We start from the raw sequence: 22005 nt of genomic DNA, 5'->3' as shown, positions 1-22005 counted from the left end.
AAATCTTTGGTCTGGACTTGCTACCGCACACACAGTGAGTGATACAGAGTGAAATTGTAAGTTGTTGTTAATGACTTTTACTTGCTTAACTTTAGCTACATTTACTTGAGGTAAAGATAAGATTGTCCATTTATGGAGTTAAACTGTGGAACACCTTGGACTATGAACTGAAGTGCTGCAAAAGTGTTTGTAAATTTAAGAATTTGTATGTATGTGTTTAAGAACAAAATACAGGAATGTTATAAGAAAAATGATGACTAATATGCTTAAAGGAACACGCCGACTTATTGGGAATTTAGCTTATTCACCGTAACCCCCAGAGTAAGACAAGTCGATACATACCCTTCTCATCTCCGTGCGTGCTGTAACGCTGTCTGACGGCTCCAGCATTAGCTTAGCTTAGCACAGATCCTGCAGGTAACTGGATCCAACTAGCCTACTGCTCCAAATTGTGACAAAAGTGACAAAATAACGCCAACATGTTCCTATTTACATGTTGGGATTTATAGAGTCACAGCGTGTACAAAAAACAACGTAACATGAGACACAGCCATCTTCTAACAGTAAACAAACCGGGAACTATATTCTCAGACAGGCTTGCTGCGAGCATATCACTCCGCCCATGTACTATATTCTTCCGCCTGAGAATATAGTTCCCGGTTTGTTTACGGTTAGAAGACGTCTGTGTCTCATGTTACGTTGTTTTTTGTACACGCTGTGACTCTATAAATCACAACATGTAAATAGGAACATGTTGGCGTTATTTTGTCACTTATTCGGAGCAGTAGGATTGCTGGAACCATTCACCTGATGTTCTGTGCTGGCCTGATGCCGCTGGAGCCGTCAGACAGCGTTACAGCACACACGGAGATGAGAAGGGTATGTATCGACTTGTCTAACTCTGGGGGTTACGGTCAATAAGCTAAATTCCCTATAAGTCGGCGTGTTCCTTTAAAATGATGATAATTAAATGTAAATATAGGTAGTACTGATAATTTTTGGTGTTTGGGGTGAGGATTGGGGTTGATACACTCATGAAGCAGCTGTTTTTGTTTTTTTTTTGTTTTTTTTGATGTGCACAAATAAAGTGACAGGTACCATAAGATTTTCTCCTTCCTGTTCCTTTTTTTTCATTCATGCATGTTATGAATGAATAAAGATAAAAGGAATATTTTAGTTGGCTATAGAAAACAATAGTCTAGCTAGTGTAAACGAGTGAAATACAAGAAATAGCTTGCCTAGTAAGGTATCCGAAGCTCTCTATTCTTTACCATTAATATAGCCTGCTTTCTCTATAGTATTAAAACAATATCAGTCCCTAAATATCATAGTGTCACTGTTAATGCTATTGTACCAGTATAACCTTCAATTCATTGAACAAATGGATACTGGAAGATATTTTAGGGAGAGAGAGAGAGAGAGAGAGAGAGAGAGAGAGAGAGAGAGAGACCAAGGCATAGCCTAAACTAAATTATTTCATGATATTTGTTATACATGCTTGATTCTGACCAACTTAACTTTCTGCATTTCTTTGCTGTAATAAATTAAACAAGTATGTAGATGTTGCCTATATGTAGACTAGGCTATATATGAACATACAAACATACATACGTATACATACATATACATACGTATACATACATACTAAAACTTTTATTCATCTCGCCATCAGGTTATTAAATTATACTTTAAATCCTTGTCAACCATATTTCAACGAGCTAGTTCAGCGTATCATGCCTGACTGGACTAGTGTGTTTTTCTTTAGGAGTGGGAAGGGCAGACAGCATGTTGCCAGTTTCGTCATTTGGGCTTACATTATATTTCACACAATTTAAGCTTTTTAAAAAACAATTAAATAGGATTAATCCAACGAATCGTTCGGTTTGTAATGCGCACCTAACTGAAAGCCTCGTACCAAATGGTTAAATACGAATATGTGTATTGTTACACCCCTAGTAATTAAATAGTCTTATTTTGACCTGCAACTTATCTAATGAAGAGAGGGATTAGGTATGGTATTACGTTACCACATATTTACACAGGCAGATAGATGATGGTTAAGTCTTAGCCTAAAGAAGAACTCGGCAGGAGCACAGTGGCCTAAGTAACCCCCCATGCAGCTTTGATGTATCTAACAGGCATGAAAACGGGTCAGGGGTGAAAAAGGTGAGAAGGATATTACTTCATGCTCCCCCGGAAAATTTTCAATATTCCATATTTTAAAGCATCAATCTGATGCATTTTGAGATGTATTTTTTGCCAACCAACAGTGTAATATTTCAATATGCACTCATTAAAGTTAATTTGACTGGCAAAACAGTTAAAGTCGTTCTGACATTACACAATAATAAAAGTCATAATTTTTAAAGACTAAAACGTTTCGGATAAATTTTTACTTCTTCCAATCATATGTTAAATAAAGACTCAATGTGGATTTACATATTGCAATAATATCATAATCTTAGAATGAATCATTGTGAAAACTAAACTTTGGACAGGTCATCATCAAAAAAGCGAATTAGTACATTCATGATTTTGTCCATATGTTGATATTAGCTGCTTTATTTACATTTATTAAAAACGTCGCATTGTTTATCTTTTCATATAGCTAGACGTCTAAACTCTGGGACAAGGCCGTGATGTTTAAATACCTGCCATGCTGACTCCAAACAGACAGCTTTATCAAGGCAGTTTGGGCTTCAGATAGGTTTTATGAATCATGTTCCGCTATGTAGCGGTCGTTGCCGGTAACATACTCGTATGACAGAGAGCACGGACCGAAGCTTTGTGACTAGCATCTAATGACTAGCAAGCACTGTCTTAAAACATGCGCTGCAGAAGCGCCCGGCTCCCTCAGTTTGAGACACCGAGTGCTAAACGGCTTCCCGTCTCCACCCTTTTCCTCTTGTCCTCCATTCATGCCCAGCGCCGTTTATTTTAACTACTTTCTCAACTAAAGCTTTCTGTATCTACCAGGTATCTACTAGGGGTGCACCGATCCGATATTTGGATCGGTATCGGCCCCGATATTGACAAAATAGCTGGCTAGTTATTTATTTTTTTCACTCCGTCACAGCACTGGGACCCCTGTTAACTGCGTAAGGCTCTGGTCGCTACTGCACATTCAAGAACCGAGAAGAAAGTTAGCTAGAGGATGAAGAAAGACCGGAGATACACCAGAACAACGTGTGCTCAAGAGAGGAGCAGTCTGTTGTTCCCAAGTTTTTTGTTTCTAACAAATCGGACATAATTTAGCCACTGTTGTTGCCCGTTACTCGGCCGTGCTAACGTTAAAGACGTGTCACTTTAAGCATGCAGCGGAGCAACATTATGAACGCAATCCATCTCCGGTCCCGCTACAGACCGTTGAGAAAGACTGGTTCAGAGCAATGATTAAAACACTGGATCTAAGATGTCTTGCCTCGCTGAAATACGTCCGCCAACCTGCTAACATTATTCAAACAGCGAAGGAGGCTGACAGCGGAGCTCCGTTCACTCGCCCACTACAACAACACTACATCCTAACTTACCTGTGGCCAATGTAGCTTAAAACTATTTTGTTTTGAAAGGGAAACAATGTTAAAGTTGTTTGTATGTGTATTCATTCGGTTTTAGTTTATTTTACTACTTTGCACAATACAAATAGTTTAGCTTTTGTAACTGTTTCATGGATTCTCCTTCATATAAAGTTATTGTATAATGTCGTGGAGCCAAATCCTTTAGTAATAAAAGCTTTTAGTAAACATGATGACATTAACATGTTTTTGAGATATTCTATGTACTCCTGACAGTAGAATAAGCCATTATAAACCTATATAAAGATGGCCCATTATTATTTATTTAAATTTATTTTAAGAAGTTTGATTACATTATAGTTGTTTATTCAATAACAAATAAATAAGAATTCAATGCATTACATCTATGTTATTTTGTCTTAGTTAGGAAATTAATGTTTAGTTAGGAAGGTCTGGTGCCTTTACTCTCTTCCATATGGTGGAAGGAAGGTATAAGGTGGAAGATATACAGATTATTATTAATTCAGCGACGGTATTGGATATCGACAGATACACAAAGCCCTGGCATCGGTATCGGGACTGAAAAAGTCGGATCGGTGCATCCCTAGTATCTACATGCTCCAAGTTTAATAAACTTTGCCTCCATTTCTTTTAGCCACGTTACCACGGAGACCACACCGGCATCGCACTCTGACATTTCGGCAAAGACCCGCCCTACTTTGCATCCGATTGGCTAGAACTCGTTTCATTGGTTGGTGGAAGTTCGAGGATTGGTTAAATCCATAGACAGTATGGTTAATATAAATCCAGTACAGCAAAACAATGTGGACTTTTTAATTTATTTATTTTTCTAAAATTGTCATACGCCAGAAATCTGGCACCAGGCCCGAGTACTTACACCCCCCTTCCCTCATTAAACATTTTCTCATCGAATCTACACGATTCACATAGGTCACCTATTTTGGTTTAAAAACAGCGAATTTCGCCGAAAGGTGAGTGATTTTCATGTCTGATCTAAAAGCTAACTTTAGAGTTTGTAAGTAAGATTTTCCAAGGGAAAGTTTTGCATAGCCTCGGGGCTAAGCCCCCCCGTCTTTCAATCCTAGGGACGTCCCGGGCTAACAACAAAATCTACCAACACTCAAGAGCACTCTTACGCACATTTGAGTGATGACAGTTTGCTCCAAATAATTGGTTACTGCATTTTATTTAATTCTACAGTCGTTTACAATCTGAGGGCTAGATTTATCAAGCCCTCTGCGCCTGTTTCCAGGCGCTAATTGGTCGCAAAGACGGATGTAACCGATGAGGGCTATTTACAAACAGGGCGCACTTGGGTAAAATCGCAGATTATCTGCCACGTGAGCGAGAAGAGACAAGTTGCGCTTTCAATATGCGTTCGTGGGAGGGTCGCGGGGAAAGTGGGAGTTCCACCCAAAAAGGTGGGAGGATAAGCGCAAAGTGCACCTAATTATATATTCCGTGGTATTTACAAAGACTGTCAAGTAAGAGCGCGCCTCTATTCTGCGGGGGAAATTCTCCGCCTCTTAAAAGCAGGTCTAAACCAGCCGCAATCGAGTTTCCTCGTAGACCTTTATGCTGCTGGTGAAATGGCAGTAATTTGAGCAAGACAAAGAAATAGGCGAGGCTGAAAATATTTTTAGCATAAGAATCACACTTTGTAAGTGAACACAACATCATTTAGCATTACAGATCAAGCAGCCATGCAATATTAGAGTTACTGGAAGAAATCAAAGATTAAATTGAATCTCCCACTCAGCGTTCACATCCCATTCCAGCAGTTATTAAACTCCTTGCTACATTAGAAATTACAAATATTGGCATCAGGATCATTATTTATAAAAAGGAAACACGGCCGCTGCAATGATACAGTGAGAGAAAGCGAGGCAGAAGATCACGGACCGCCTGAATGTGTAAGCCGCCTAAAAATATACATTTACTGACCATTAAATTGCTCTGAACTGAAAGGATTAGGTTACTAATCAAAAATTAACAGTTGGAGCTAGGGCTGCACAATATATCGTAAATGTTGCGTTAACCTGAATCGGGTAAACATCGTGGTGCATTCAAAGTTATTTTAAATTACCCTGTTCTCATCTGTTTTTGTTGTTTAAGGCGAGACACGGCAGGCAAAAACATCGTGTTTTTTCACTGGTCAATTTTGAGATTTTTGGTGAATTGTGGTGAAAAAATGTCAAATACACATTTAGGTCTTTATATTACTACACTTTGTCTGCGTAGATTTCTCCTAAATTCAACAAAAGTTGGCGTTCTAAATCATCCCGCTGCTCTGCCATCGCTGTCTGCAATCGCTGTCTGCGATTGCTGTATGCACCCTGTCATCACATATACCGTTGGAAAGCTCTCTCTCTCCTCTACAATGCTGTTGGATCCAAATATGGTCATTTCCTTTTTATCAGCAACCAATCGTGAAAGTAAAAGGGGGGCTTTAACTCTAAATGCGCAATCTCATTGGCTGATGCCAATTTCTGACAACGAGCTTCGCTTAGAATCATTGCGCTCTGACATTTCCGCGGTAGTTCAGAATGTCGAAAGAAAAAGAGAAGACGAAAACAGTTATTAGCAAGAAGACACAGGGGATTACACACTAAGACAGCAGATGATGAAATACATTCACATAGTACGATGAGGTTTAGAAAACAGGAGTTTTTAGACATCGGAGGTAATCAGACTGACTCTCTCTCTCAGCAGTTTACAGATATTCATGGCCTACAATACATGACATATATTAAATACGTAGGTGTCACATATATACTATTCTAATATAATTACTATACAATACTAAACAAATCTGTTATTTTGGGATCCTAAAGTGGTTATGAGTCCCTCAGGTTGTGGCAGGCAGTAAGTTTTTTCTCACACTCAACGTTTTTTTCACTTCTGTAGCACCTACATACACCAAACTTTACAGTTGTATTCCTAACTATATTGTGAAGGTTTGTCCAGAGGGATTTGTTGATATGTCATTCTTGGCCTGATTTATGTGAAATTTAAGCCTAAAAATAGGGCGGAAATCATTTTTTTAAGGCTATTGGCAGTATTTTGTGATTTAGTGGGTAACAAAAGGAGATATTCATAATCCCCCCCTGGTTAAGTCTTTTCATTGAGTATATCAACAAAATGCACAAATAATTTTGAACCTAGTTTTCTTTCAATCGTCAAATTTGTCACGTCAAAATATATGCAAATCAGCACATATTTAATTATATATAGCCTGATTAGCATATTTAAACATAAAATTACAAAAAACTTGCAATACATATTTTTCTCCTATTCATCTGAGTAATCAACTGGTAAAGTTTCATGGTGATATCCGTTAGTTAAAAATGTTACCCTATTCACCTGTAGTGTCTCACCTTAACAGCAACTTACTGGTGAACTAAGTTATTGTTATGTTATTATTACATTTTTAATAAATCATTCCTCCTGTTTTTTCTGCTGTATTAATATTCATTAATATTGAGATTAGATTTCTGGGACTCTTCAGTCTGGAGTACGCTCTTTCCTTCACTCACCTTCACCTTCTTCCTCTTCCTCCCTCGCTCCTCTGAGTCTCCAGAGGCCTCACTGACAACTTTCCTCTTGCCCCCCTTCTCCTCCTCCTCCTCCTCCTCCTCGTGTTTCTGCATGTACTCGGTGATAAGGTCGGGGCAGTCCAGGTTGTCTTGTGGCTCCCATGTGTTATCCTCACTGGAAAGGTAAGTGCAGACAGAAGAAAATCTCCTCAGGCTTTGTTTTTAGGCAATACATTCTCACTCTAATTGCTAATTCGTATTATTCCTTTTTTCTATTGCCATTTTGTAAGGTTATTTGATGGTCTGCTCATACTTACTCTGACAACCCCTTCCATTCCAGCAGAAACTCTACTCTTCCCTTCACCACTCTGCAGTCTAAAACCTTCACCTCCTCCTTCACTGCTGCAGATGGTGCTGCAGGCTGCTCCTCCTCCTCCTCCTTCACTGCTGCTGCAGAAGGTGCTGCAGGCTGCTCCTCCTCCTCTTCCTCCTTCACTGCTGCAGGAGGTGCTGCAGGCTGCTCCTCCTCCTTCACTGCTGCTGCAGAAGGCTCCTCCTCCTCTTCCTCCTTCACTGCTGCAGCTGCTGCTCCTCCTCCTCACTTCCTCCTTCACTGCTGCAGCTGCAGGAGGTGCTGCAGGCTGCTCCTCCTCCTCCTCTTCCTCTTTCACTGCTGCAGGAGGTGCTGCAGGCTGCTCCTCCTCCTTCACTGCTGCTGCAGAAGGTGCTGCAGGCTGCTCCTCCTCCTCTTCCTCCTTCACTGCTGCAGCTGCAGGAGGTGCTGCAGGCTGCTCCTCCTCCTCTTCCTCCTTCACTGCTGCAGCTGCAGGAGGTGCTGCAGGCTGCTCCTCCTCCGCTTCCTCTTTCACTGCTGCAGCAAGTGCTGCAGGCTGCTTCTCCTCCTTCACTGCTGCTGCAGAAGGTGCTGCAGGCTGCTTCTCCTTCATTGCTGCAGCTGCAGGAGGTGCTGCAGGCTGCTCCTCCTCCTTCAATGCAGCTGCAGGAGGTGCTGCAGGCTGCTCCTCCTCCTTCACTGCTGCTGCAGGAGGTGCTGCAGGCTGCTCCTCCTCCTTTTCCTCCTTCACTGCTGCAGCTGCAGGAGGTGCTGCAGGTTGCTCCTCCTCCTCTTCCTCCTTCACTGCTGCAGGAGGTGCTGCAGGCTGCTCCTCCTCCCCGGCCGTCTTGTCCTTTCCTGCCCAGGTCGCCAGCTTGACGTCTGCTGAGGGCTCCTTTGGTAGACCCAAGGGGGAAACATGCAGAGATAATGATACAAGGGTTAGAAGAACTAATGGGAGGTGGGAGTGAATTATATGGCGCTTTTCCATTACATGGTACCTGCTCGACTCGCCTCGACTCTACTTTTTTGGTTTTCCATTACGAAAAAAGTACCTGGTACCTGCTAACAGGTACTTTTTAGTACCACCTCAGTCGAGGTTCCAAGCGAGCTGAGCCAATACCAAAAGGTGACGTGAAAGCAACAGAGGGGGGTGTCCTGAACAACCCCGCTATTTTTAAATAGTTCAGCCAGCTGTGTTTTTTTTTTGCTGCCTCCAGCTTAATTTGAAACTAAATGTGTCTTTTGGCAACAACAACACACGATAAACATCAGGCCACTTACATAGGCTATGGGGAAAGCTCTGCATGGAGCCTCCACAGAACTGTAAAACAAGCTCAAGTGGCCTGATGTTTATACTTGTCCGCTGGTGTGTGCGTCGAGTAGGGCTTTCAATGAATATTCTAAACTCGAATATATATTGGAATAGTTTTAAAAAAACGAATTTGTAGCAGAGGCTGTCTGGCTGTCTGCTTTACTAGCGCGCCTGAAATCCGTTACATACTGGACACAGCCCAGCTGGAGCATACAAATGTGACATCATGAGATCGCCGTGACTATTTATACCTGCGCTGGTGCTCGCGACAATAGCTGCAGTCTTCTCCTGAACAGCGGTGGCGCTAATGAGCAAAGGCTACCGACGCTGCCCTTTTTTACGGACTAGAAGAAGAAAAAAAAGGTAAACAACGGCAGAAGTGGCAGCAGCATTGCCGTCAATGCTTCGATTTGATTCACTGACCTACTTCGTCGGATCGAGCCTTTCATTCACCATAAAAGAACTCATCTTAACCCGGTAAGTTTACCAGAGAGACCTGCAGTCACTCAGAGTCCTGTTGTCGGCAAACTCAAAAAAAGAGCCGTGCGCGGCATCGGCTCGGCCGGATATTGCATAATTTTGATGTCACGATGTGGCGCGCCACCTTGGATGCATGCGCAACCAGATGTTCGAATAGTTTGCATATTCGTTGTTATTTTAGAGGGAATATTCGAACGTAATTTTTAAGAAATTTTGACAGCCCTAGCGTCGAGTCGGCATATAAGATGACAAGCAATACTGAGGCGGTACTTAAAATCTCATCCCATGTAATGGAAAAACGCCACTTTTTTACTATATTAAAATGATCTGTTTGAATAGAGATGAGGAAATGATGATGAGGTGACCAATCAATAGGACTTCAGAGTGTGAAGTATCTCCTGCATTAAAACTTAAATAACTACTAAAATGTAAGCCACAAAAGTCATTAAGTGGAGCTACAAGCTACATGCACAGTAGCCTCAATCAACGATCATTTACCAGAAAAATGCCAGATGTTCCTCGCCTTGCGGAACTCAGTATCATATCTTGGCCAAAATAAATGCCAAACTTTAGATTCTTGTTTGTCGTGACCCTCTGAAGGTCCCCCACGTGTTCTTCCCCTTCAAGGGCGAAAAATGAATCAGGCTGGAGGGCCGCGGGCCAAAACTAAACGGGCCTTTAAATTGAAATGTTTTGCATATTTGCATATCATAAATCATAAAGTTGAACACATATTAAGGAATAACAAAATACATATTCATAAGTAATACATAAACACTATTTATTAATACAAATCAATTTGATTAATCATTACAACAATTCAGGGCAGAACATGCCCCTCGACATACATTACAACGGTTTATCAGTTGGAATATCAGTGGGAGACATGAAGCCTGTCTTTGCTTTTCAAAAGTCCCTCAATATCAGGTTCCAGCCAACTTGTGAACCTGTAGTTCGTTAGCTTTGGTCCAAATCAGTTGGTGATAGTAAACTTGGAGCGATTTGCCCTCGGTCGGTTTGGTTTGGTTTCACACATGGAAGAATCCAAGTGTACCAAAATGCACCATTACAAATCACGCAAGAACGTCAACTCCTCTTATTGGTCGGATGTGTCTGGGGGCGGGAGCAAGAAAGTAAACAAAACGAAGGTCCTGTGTTCTGGGCTAGTTCATATTTCTTGCATCTCCATGGTCAAACCAGCACATTTCATTTAAATGATCAGACATTGTTTCGTGAGAGACGTTACTACGTCTGCTCTGGTCACCAAGACTTTGTTCTGCTCTGCCGGCGTCTGTCTCCAACTTTAGCGGCGGCTGGTTTGACCACGGAGATACGAGTGACGGACGGCAGCTTGACCGCAGTTTATTTCTGTGATACAAAACACTGCAAGCTGCTACAGTTTGCTGCTCTGCTGCATCGCAGATTGCTAAACACACCTGACTACAGGAGACATCAGTTCAGACTTGAGGAGTGTGTATAGTTGGTGCGGTTCGAGTACGAATCACGTTCTCACGACAAACGAACCGCTCCAGAGTTGGATTGAAAGCGTACCGAGACCACCTCTTCAAGCAGGTCTCGGTACGCTTGTTTAGTCCACTTTTGGTGCGCACCAGAGTTAGATTGCCGCAATCTCACCTGCCCAAACAAACCGCACCAGCAGGACAAACAAACTCTAGTGTGATTCAACCGAACTAAAGGCTGTCTGTGTGAAAACGCTCTGACAGCAGTTACTAGCTACTCCTCAGCCCTCTTCTTCACTCTTGTCATCATAAAGATCTGTGCTGACATAAGCTAAATAGCGCCCCTCTATTGCCCAATCTAAACCAATGTTTAACTGTGGCCAGATAGTGAACTGCAGCCAGTCTGTGAGTTAATAGAACGTTGAGACAGAATGAAATTCTGACCAGAGCGCGGGCCAAAAAAAAAAACTGTGTGCGGGCCAATGTTGGCCCACGGGCCCCAAATTGGGCAGCCCTGATCTAGGGACACTCCTCAGGCCAACCCTAGAGTGGGGTACTGAGGGGTAAAATGTTCACGTTAGTGTAAGTAGTAAATTTAGACGTGGGTCCCATATGCCACGCCCAAATTTACTACTTACTCTAACGTGAACATTTTCCTTGAATAAAGCTGAATCACATGATATAGGCCACGGCCATTTCCGCTCCAAAGTTTTTGCAATATCGTGCAATGCGCAAAACCAGCTTTTTCAAACTTGTCCTAGGCTGTGTGATTCAGGTGGACCTGACCAAAATTTACTAAAGGAATTTTGCTAAGTACGCGCATTTGATGACCAAACAAATTTTCCTAGCTAGCTACCACACACGTATCATATCATATCTCGACCAAATTAAATGTTAGGATGTAAAGAACTTGTTCAACATCCCACTACGACAGTGTTGGGAAGGATTCTTTCAAAACGTATTTCGTTACAGAATACAGAATACATGCCCACAAATCACACTCAATTTGAGTAACGTATTCTGAATACTTTGATTACTTCAGGATTACTTCCACACTGAATTGCGTTTTATAAGAATGCAGCTATCACATCCATCTTACTAAACAGGCCTATAATGGTGTGTTCTTTTTATTCCAACTAGCTGAATGTGTACCTGAACAAGCAGATTATTGTATTGGTAGTCCCGAACTGCATACTACAAAAATCTAACCGCACTCTTGCTACCACGAGCTAATTTTAGCTAACATTAGCTAGCATGTCAAACGGGGCTAGTCAGTCTTTAAACAGCTCTGGAGCTAGTAAATCAGCACGTAGGAGAATGTAAAGTCGCACGTCAATGTTAAAATAGCAAGGTGACCAGTAAAACTACAACAGATGACTACCCTTGGCTAATTAAAAAAATAGCTTACTTTAAGATGCTTCTTCAGGTTGGAAGTGGAGTGATTTGGAGCTGAAAGGAGGTTGGTTGCTGGCAAGCAGAGGCTGCACGGCCGAGTTAGCTGTATTTCATTCTCCCTGTTCGTTCTTTAATGTGAAATGCTGTTTGAATTTCCAAGATAGAAACGTATTGCTGCCCTGGCTCTGTCGTGCCGGTTCCGACTCCATTGTGACTGATCACGCAAATAGCTATTTTTTTCGATTTCATATCGGGGCTTCTGGAAAATGCATAGAGTTGCCTTAATTTATTCAGAGTGAATAAACTCATGAAACAGAAGTATCGTCATGTAATCCATTGATTTCAACAATGTAACTGTATTCTAAATACCAACTATTTAAATTGTAACTGTAACGGAATACAGTTACTCATAATTTGTATTCTGAATACGTAACGCCGTTACATGTATTCCGTTACTCCCCAACACTGTGCTACGATGCTCTGTATCAAATTTGGTGAAGATCGGCCTTTAGGGGGTGTTATAAGCAACAATTATTTGTTTTGGCTAATAATGCATTTAAATGGGAAAATTGCAATTGCAATATCTCTGCCACAGTAAAACGCACTCAACACAAATCTTGTGATGCTTATTCAGCATGCCGCTCTGAGGCTCTGTACTAAATTTGGCAAAGATTGGCCATTAGGGGGCGCTATAATCAACGTAGACAAGTTTTGGCCCTTTTACTCAATGTTAATGACATATTTACAATGGGAATGTACCACAGACCTTGCAGCTCACACTTCTCAATATTTACTGAGGTTTGCCTCTTATGTTACGTTTTGGTTTTCGCTTTTGCGTGCTCCTCTGGTTTTTTACAATAAACAAACTTTTTAAGCCACCTGTTTCCACAACCTTCACAGTGGACAAATGCAACTCTTTTCCAATCCAAAATCAGCACCATTCATAGGCGCCGATGAAAATACTGAGCACCCACGTGTGCCATACTGCCAGTAGGCTACATTAATTTACAATTATACACTGCAGTTGCTGCTAAGTGGAGAGTCTGTCATAGTGTGGTTGTCGGTTACGTGTCAGTGAACTTTTCATCTCAAAAAGTTCAACTCCAATCCTATCCGTATATCATTGTTAAAAGGTAGTCTGTATATGCATGATGGTGAACATGTTGATCGCTACGTTTGCAACGGCGACGTACCGCAGACGTGGCGGCTCGCGCCTCTCGATATTTACCGACGTTTGCCTCCAACGTAAAAAAAAATGGCGGCCAGCGGAATGCTAACAGGAGGTAATAGGCTCGTTCGAGATGAGCCAGATCTGCGCAGAATCGATCACCTGCGATCGCCGCCCAATGCATGCTGGTTAGATTCTTGTCCGACTTGATCCCGACTTGCTCTGACGTCATGCACACGTGGGCATCTCACGAGACCAAGGCGGCAGCAGTTCTGAGACGCAGGTAGCGCAGTTGCTTTTCACCAACTGCAAGAGCCAGGCGGACGCAGGTGGACCCACTGCATGCTGGGAAACGCCGGCCTCTCAGCTGATTGGTTCAGAATTGACTCAACATGATGACGTTTTATATAAACTTTTTATTGATTTTGAATCGGAGGGATTTTAACTGCTATTTGTCTGATTTTAAAGGCTTATTATGTACAGAACACCTGTTGTGTGGCTGATAGTTATGTTTAGAAGTCAGAGAGACTATATGTGTTCAGGTTATGGATCATCTACAATCTGTTGGTAATTAAAATCAGCAACAGATCGCATGTAGAGAATTTTGACAGCTACTCTGTCATAATAAAATCAACTGGAGATTGTGTAGGAGCTGATATATGTTGTCTGATAACATTTTATTAAATCGGAATTGAACCACAGTGTTTGTGTCACTTCCTGTTTATCCTGAATGCTGCTGGAATCAGCTGGAAAACTGTCCGACTTGAGAGCGGACTTTTGTCACCGCCCCCGGCTGCTGCCGCCTGCTCTCGTCTACTTTACAGGCGAGGCGCAGTTCATCTCGAACGAGCCTAATACCTTTGTAGCAACAAAATGGCGCCATAGATGGCTCGAGTTCTGAAGCGAAGCTTACCCCCTTGGTGATAGCCTACACAGCGACGAACGCCGCGATATGAAATCCGCACTCACGCCCAGATGAGACAAGAATCTAACGTTAGCCACGCTGCTGTGACGGTCCCTCTGACTCCCGCTGCAGGAGACTGTGTGTAGTCCTCCGACACGCTGTAGTAACGTTACTGATTTAAAACTGTTTACCAGGTTAGTGGGGGTGCATACCGCTCAAAACCAACATGAAAAACGTAGCTGGTGTTCACTCAGCGTTTTGTTTTGTTGTTAAGCTGTGTGTAAAATGAGCGGTGTCAGTAAATCCCCTTATGGTACCGTCTATTTTCTGGATGGTTTCAAGCTAACGGTCGGTAGCTTACATTAGCAGATAAGCTAAGCCCGTACTCTGACGTCCAACAATGGACACTCTGCTCCAACTCCTCTTTAACACAACTAAAGACATTTAATGATAGAGCCAACACTGTCAGCTGCTCCCATTGTTCACCTTCCTCTACAGAGGAGCAACTAAGGGAGCAGACTGTTGCTCAGCAACGGACGTTCTGTTTGAATCTTAACAACAGCAGAATGGGAAGCTAACGCATGCGCAGCCTTGGCTTCAAGTCGCTTTGATAGCCGTGTAAAAGAACAGTTATTAAAGTGTTCACCAGTGTGTGTGTGTGTGTGTGCAGGTTTACCTGGAGCTTCTTAAAACTGTTCTTATACTGTCTATGTTTAAAACTCACTAATAAACAAGTCCCGCCGCCAGCCCGAGATCACAGTGAAGCAACGAGACTTCCGGTTTCCTCCAAGTCAGGGTTCTTCTTCTTCTCCTTTTGTTTTGTGGCAGATAACTACTTTTGTATTATACTGCCACCAACTGTACAGGAGTGTGTAATACCATGAACTTCATAGAGTCTATGCTTGAATTAATTCAAAACAAACAAACAAACAATTAATAAATAAAATAACACAACCAAAAAAAATGAATGAATAAAAATAAAAACTTGTACTTTACTTGTGTACTTACTATGTACAGCACTGAAATAATTTGTAAGTATAAAGATTATATCTCCAACCTGGCCTGGGAACGCCTCGGGAACCCCCAGTCGGAGCTGGTTAATGTGGCTCGGGAAAGGGAAGTTTGGGGTCCCCTGCTGGAGCTGCTCCCCCCGCAACCCGTCACCGGATAAGTGGACGAAGATGGATGGAGCAATTTCATGATTAATAAACAAACTTAATTTATAGTCAATAGAAAAAGAAAAAATATATATCAACTGTTCCAACAACAATCACCACTCTGGTTTGGTTGAAATGAACTCTTAATTCACCCATTTACATGTGGAAATATGCTGTCTCTATACACACTAAAAGTCCTGATTATTTACATGGAGTCTGGTGGAGATATGCTGGCTCTATACACGCTAAAAGTCCTGATTATTTACATGGAGTCTGGTGGAGATATGCTGGCTCTATACACACTAAAAGTCCTGATTATTTACATGGAGTCTGGTGGAGATATGCTGGCTCTATACACGCTAAAAGTCCTGATTATTTACATGGAGTCTGGTGGAGATATGCTGGCTCTATACACGCTAAAAGTCCTGTTTATTTACATGGAGTCTGGTGGAGATATGCTGGCTCTATACACACTAAAAGTCCTAATTATTTACATGGAGTCTGGTGGAGTTTGGTGATGGTGATTTCGGGGCTGTTTCATGTTAAACTAAAAGGATCTTACTCTTTATCTAAAAGCTCTATCTCTGTAGGGATCCTTTCCATAATGTTGTCAGACACTTAGAATAATAATCTGAGTCTGTCAGTGGCAACAACAGAACTTTTAGAGGATGGAAACTTTACCTTTTAATTAGGAGTTTAAACACAGACACAACAGGAAGAATAAATCCATCAAATCAAGTCACAAATAATCAGCATGTGGCCTTGTTTTATTTCATTCATTTTGCATTTAGTTGTTCCACATTCCCAGACATTTAAACCAATTCAATCATTGAGGTTATTCTACAAGTCAGATGAATAAATCAGCTGTTTACTATCTGACCTGGTCTGTTTCCTGCTGCTCCATCATTCTTTAGTGTCCTCTGGAAACAGTTTGCTTTCTATTTTCTAACTTTGTATGACATCATCAGTGTCTTTGCTTTCAGTCTGAACACACCTCAACAGATTTAAAACCACATTCAGTCACAGAAAATACAAACAGGGAAGATAAAAGGTCAGAAGAAGATTATTAAATTAAAGGTTCACACTTCTCCCTCTCTCTCTCTGTATCTGCTGTGTGTTTCCTGTGTCTCTCTCTCTCTCTCTAACAACATAATGAACAGATGATAAACAGGGTGTTGTGAATATTTCACATTAAATTCTATGATGAAAACTCTGAAGAAAGTCGTTTTTACACATTTATTCGTGTCATAAATTGTAAAACTGTCTTCCTCCCAAAATATGTATCTGTGTGTTAAATATCATTTTTGGATAATGCTCTTATCAATACATTACGGTAATAGTGTTGGTTGTTATATTTGAGGTATTACAGTTTATCATACTGCATGTATACCATGTATGCCAGTTCACTTGTGTGTAATGATGGAGACGGATGAACAGAGCCATGAACATGTATGGAATAAATAACGATATAAAACAGACGCTCCGTTTATACTTTCACGTCAAGTTCAAGTCAGTTAACTTAACACAACCCCCATCTGTTGCACCCTGCATACACATTTTATACTTTTAATCCTCAATTCAAACTACAAAGTACAATTAAATTAGATGTTATAATAATGTTAATCCTTAGAGTTTTTGGGACAAAGAGTCTATGTACATGAAGGATTAACTCAAAACTATCATATCTGCAGAGGGTCAGTTACTGGCTTGTAAAAGAACTAAAATCCAAACTTTAAGAGTCTGACTGGCCAACAGGAATAAAAGAGGGGAAAAGCAATAAGATGAGACAGCCATTAGGCAGAAAGGTTTGAACCCTAGTGCTACCAAAGCAGAAGGTAATAGCAGAACCATTAAAAGGTGAAGGAAGTAAGGTCAATATTGGGATGGCATTTATTGTTGAGGAGTCATTCTGCAGCAATGGAAACAAGTCAGACATTTAGAAACTTTGGTTTTTGTCATCACACAAGGCTAATAGATTATGAATTATTGATATAATCAAGTGTAGCAGACATTAACATGTGTCCTTGTTTTTAGACAGCTGTGATGCTCCACCAGATGTTCCAGCTGCAGTCAGTTAGCTGCACATGTCCAAACTGTGCAGCTTGATGCAGAATCAACAGTAGCAGTTGACAGGCTGTTGTTCTACCTCACATTCCTCCTGTTTAACTACTGTTGAACGAGAGTATGTGAAAATCCAAAAAACAAAACAATTAAAACTTATTTTCTTGCTTTTTGAAATGTATTTGTATTAATCCAAAAGACAGCTAAAACTATACTTCTGCTTTTGAAATGTATCAGCTCAAGAACAGTGGAGACTGTGCTTCCGCTTTTGACATGAGTTAACCCAAAAACAGCTAAAATATATTTCTGCTCTTGAGACTATAATACTGCCTTTGATTTTGGTTTATGAGTGTTAATGTGCATTTAGAAATATAATCATGCTAAGTTTTTGTGTTACTGATATTACTATAAACATGCTTAGAGTTTTAGTGTGAGTTGCGGTGTGAAGCTGCCTATTTGACTCTGCAGTCGGAAAGAGGAAGTGTCTGCAAGAGGCTTCAGATGCATAAGTTGCTTTGCGTAACTGTCTGTCTGAACCTGCACAGCTGGAAAGAGGAAGTGCTGTTGGGGCCCTGTGTACAGGGGAGGGCTCTGGGTGCACATAAGAGGTGAAAAGGTTACTGCTCTGACCTATTGATCAATGCAGTCGAACTGAGCCGTTAGATTCTATGTTAGATAGCAACATACATATTTATAAAGGAAATATCGTCATATGAGATGGTTTTTACGTATATCCAACCTGATGCTTGCTTTAACACTGTATTACCATGTAAGGTGAAACAAATGTGATAAAACACACCTCGCTGTGTTGAACCCCAAGAAATGTACATATAAAAATGGGTGCTTTGCCGAAAAGCGCTCTCTCTTCCTTGGGTTCGTTTTCTGCTCTTTTGACCAAAACCCTACGAGTAGGGACCTCCTGTGTCTTAGAGCATTTTGGAGTGATTGAACTCTGTTCATTTTTTCATTTATTTTATTTGCTTTTTAACTCTTTGCTTTTAAAAAAAATAAAATAAAAACCACCTGTGTTCGTCTTGAGCAAGGTGACCCAAAAAACCTTGTGAGTCTTTTTTTGCTCTTTTAGAAGACTTTCTTTCCTTTTTTCTTCTTTTTTGCCACTCGCCTGCGTGAGCGGGGAACCCCCCAAAGGAGAAGTGGGGGCCTCCTCTTTAACCGTGCGGTTTGCAGCAACCCCGGGGACCGAACTGACCAGCAGACCTTTGATTCTCCAGCTGAGAGGAAACCTCTGTGACCACGGCAGAGGCAGCTGTCCGAGTGAGAGTAATCAATTGTAATTGTTTGGTTATAAAGATCTTCTGTGTGCTGTGTATTTCACATACAGGGGACATCTAGGTTGTCAATCAAAAGCCTCGTCTCGTCATCGGGTTTCCACTGTAGCGAGAACCCGCCAGTGCGGGGGTGTGTGTGTCTCTTTAAAAATGATCTAGGAACCATAGGGAAGTATCTCAATTAATCCATCTGAACCTATTAATAGTTATAATACAATATTTATTATATTTGAACCTCTAATATTTTAATACCTACAGTATTAAATATAGGGAAGTATCCGAAACAACTCCTCTAATATAGACTTAACCATCCGCCCCGCTGACAGTATCTGTAACGGCTGGACGGCAAAAGAGGGCTTAGAGGGCGAGGGTTATCGGGGGGAAGAAGGGGGGTTGGCTTTAAAAGAAAAAGCGATACTATGCCTCGATAACTGTCACATCGTTCCACACTACACTGGGCAAGTTGACAGCATTTTGGAGCATTATTATGACCATATCTGTGTCTACAACAGTTAGTTGTGATGCTCAGATTGATTTTACATTCACTTGGCTTCGGTACTGTCCAAAACTGCTGGAGTCTGTGATGAAGACTGAAGCTAAAAGTTCAGATATAATATTCACAAAGTCAACATTAATTAAAGTGGTTGGACTCCCAGGCCTTCATTTATGAAACGTGCGTACGACCTAAAACAACGACGGGCGTACGTCGATTCTTACGCAAAGCTCGGCATTTATCAATGTGAACGTGAGCGTAGGCTGCGATCAAATCTCACTTCTGGTCTGAACTCGTGTACGCAAGTTTTCGAGTCATTGTGGACTTGCGGTGCAGCATATAATCAGTTTAACAGGAGAAGGAGAAGTCATCAGTTGATCACTTATCAGCAATAGCAGATCTTGCTCTTTTAGAAGACCTCTATGCGCCGGTCTGCAACATTGTTTTAGCCTGGGAGGTTCTGTACAACACCGCACAGGAAAACATGGTGCCATAAATGTAGCGATGGAGCCAGATGACCCGATGCCCAGAGAGCAGTGTCCAGAACAGCCCCAACTGGGGGTTTGGCAATGATATTCAATACAGGAAACATGACGATGCACAACATTTTTATTTATTCTTCAGGTTTTTTTTTCTCTTTCAAGTGAATGATTTATTTCTGCCATTGACCAAGTTATTTTGGCTTGTTTTTCCAGCCCCTCTGCTGTCAGGAGACAGGGTCCAGCACGGGGGGGGGCGGAGGACACGCGCTCTCCCTCAGCTGTTGCCTCGTTCCGACTCATGAAAAAAAAACAGGAGTGAAATAAAAGACACTGTCTTTCTACAGCCTTTAATACCAGTTTTCAGTCTGCCAAATAGTACACACGTTAGTGCAAATAAACTTAAGATATCAGGGTTTTAATCTCCACCTCTGAAAAGTGCCGCTTCTCAGCCGGATTTCGTCTCGCCATGTCGTAAATTGTAGGGGCGAGGCCTCAAAACCCAGAATATATTGGGGCGTGATATTTAAATGACGATGGTTTCCAGCCGCCGCATTTATCAATGTACGACCATTCTTACGCTCTGATTGGTGTGATACGAACGTTTCATGAATCCCACGTGAAGCCTGTCGTAAGATGATTTCTGCGCTCATATCTGCGCTGGTTTCTACGTTGAAGATTATATATAATATTTATTAAAAAAAAAAAAAAAAAAAACTTAGCTGTCTGACATTTCCCTCTGGAAACAGCCGGTTTCACCCAGAGTGGCGAGGACCTGAATTTGGACCGCGATATGGCACGGTTCCGGCGCGTTGCCCTCTCTACTGGACCCTATTCAGTACATAGATCCAAGAGTGCAGCTACATTACTATTACAGCTACATTAGGGAATCTAAATCGGCATATGAGCCAGTCATCGTCATGGTCCCTGAAGTCTCTTTTTCTCCTGATTCTTCCATTCCAGTCCTCCTGCAGGGCCAGCAGGGCCATCATGCAGCATTACGCACGGGTCACCGCAGTATTTACATGTTTAGCCTAAAACAATTTGTGATTGTTAACACCATGCTAAAATCACAGCAACAACTAGCGGTATCCCCCACCCCGAGATACAATTTGAAGACGAAAGAAAGTGTAATAGGCAAACACACTTTTCTTCATGCAGGTTTTGTCACAAACAGTATTAAAGTCCGGACTGATTACGAGGACATTAAGTGTAACGATTGCGCGAGAGCTTAACGGCTGTATTTCCAGACTTTGACATTTGATGATATATGCACAGCATTAAAGACAGATATTTAGTTATTTGTTAGTAGTTATTTTATTTAGTTATTGGACAATGTGACGGCGAGACAGCGCTGATTAAATATTAAGAATGAGTTTTGATTTAAGATTTGAGTTGGAGGGGTTTATGAAACAATTATCACTCAGAACAATATTCACTCAATTATCACTCAGTACAATATTCATGATATGGTGTGAAGAAATGTGCGTGAGGCATTAATACTTAAACATATTAAGAGTAGACTAATCGTTATTCCCACATGTACTTTCTGCAGTCTGACTTCAGTTCACCACCTCACCATCTGCGTTGCCAGTTCCTATTTTGTCTCCAAAATGTGCGTACGCATGGGTCAGAGTTTGGGTGGAGGACCGCACATTCTCCCGTCAAGTTTGTTTTTTATAAATCACAACCTTTGCGTGGGAAGTGGCGTACGCACATTTTCAGCCCCGTTTTGTGCGTACGCCACGTTTAGAAATGAGACCCCAGGTGATTAATTAAGAACAACAAATACTTATTTTTTTGCAGCATTAGTTTAATAGTGCTAACAGTTGAACCCTGAACTCAGAATATTTTATTACAGGAAAACTAACTAATTTTGAGTCGAATAAATCCCTTCAAAGGGAGGGAGTGTAACGTGTAGTCCTAGCCAGGATAACATACATCCTGTTCAGAAGATAAAGTTACTGCTGGTCAGCCTTCAATGTGGAGAGAAGCAGTGCTCAAAGGGGGCCAGTACTCACCGGTACTTCTACATTTTACTTTTAAGCGTACCTGCAGTTTTTCTTGCGTACTGCTGCTTCTCGCATGTAGCCAGTCCTCTACCACTGACAGAGAAAGAGTGTGTGTCAGAGAGATGACCCTAACGTTACATAAACTACATTACCCAGAGGGCACTACGTGTTTACCTCAGATCTTGACGAATCACGTAAAGGCAAGCAGTCAGCCCACCCTATCAGAAGTTAGCTTCTCCACGGACACTAGTTCGAAAAAGCTGTCAGCCTGACCGTAAAAAAGGTATTTTTGAAAAAGCAAAATTTTTAATTGCCAAATTCCAAGTAGATTTTTGGTGGCCCAAATGTTAATATTTTTCACCCCCTTCCCCTTCTTGCCTCTGGCT

General features: G+C 41.5%; 2 protein-coding genes across 8 annotated transcripts in view; both read right to left on the bottom strand.

Moving 5' to 3' along the window:
• The window catches only part of LOC114553120 (zinc finger protein 239-like), a 52331-nt gene extending 37429 nt beyond the window's left edge, over window positions 1–14902 (bottom strand). The window contains exon 1 of the mRNA XM_028574288.1: window positions 14805–14902. The gene's annotated coding sequence lies outside the window, so the exon portion shown is untranslated. The remainder of the gene's footprint in view (window positions 1–14804) is intronic.
• The window catches only part of LOC114553116 (zinc finger protein 271), a 687947-nt gene that overhangs the window by 8419 nt on the left and 657523 nt on the right, over window positions 1–22005 (bottom strand). For 6 of the 7 annotated variants that reach the window (XM_028574268.1, XM_028574266.1, XM_028574263.1 and 3 more), the window contains one exon: window positions 7073–7247. In XM_028574268.1, coding sequence (XP_028430069.1) covers window positions 7073–7186 — 114 coding nt within the window. In that variant the 5' untranslated portion in view covers window positions 7187–7247. Of the gene's footprint in view, window positions 1–7072; window positions 7248–7389; window positions 7495–22005 lie in introns of those variants that run through there. The other variant, XM_028574267.1, reaches the window with a different exon arrangement.

Source organism: Perca flavescens, chromosome 3, assembly GCF_004354835.1.
Source record: "Perca flavescens isolate YP-PL-M2 chromosome 3, PFLA_1.0, whole genome shotgun sequence".
Taxonomy (NCBI): Eukaryota; Metazoa; Chordata; class Actinopteri; order Perciformes; family Percidae; genus Perca; species Perca flavescens.
The sequence above is the reverse complement of the archived record's forward strand: the minus strand, read 5'-3'. Positions and strand labels throughout refer to the sequence as shown.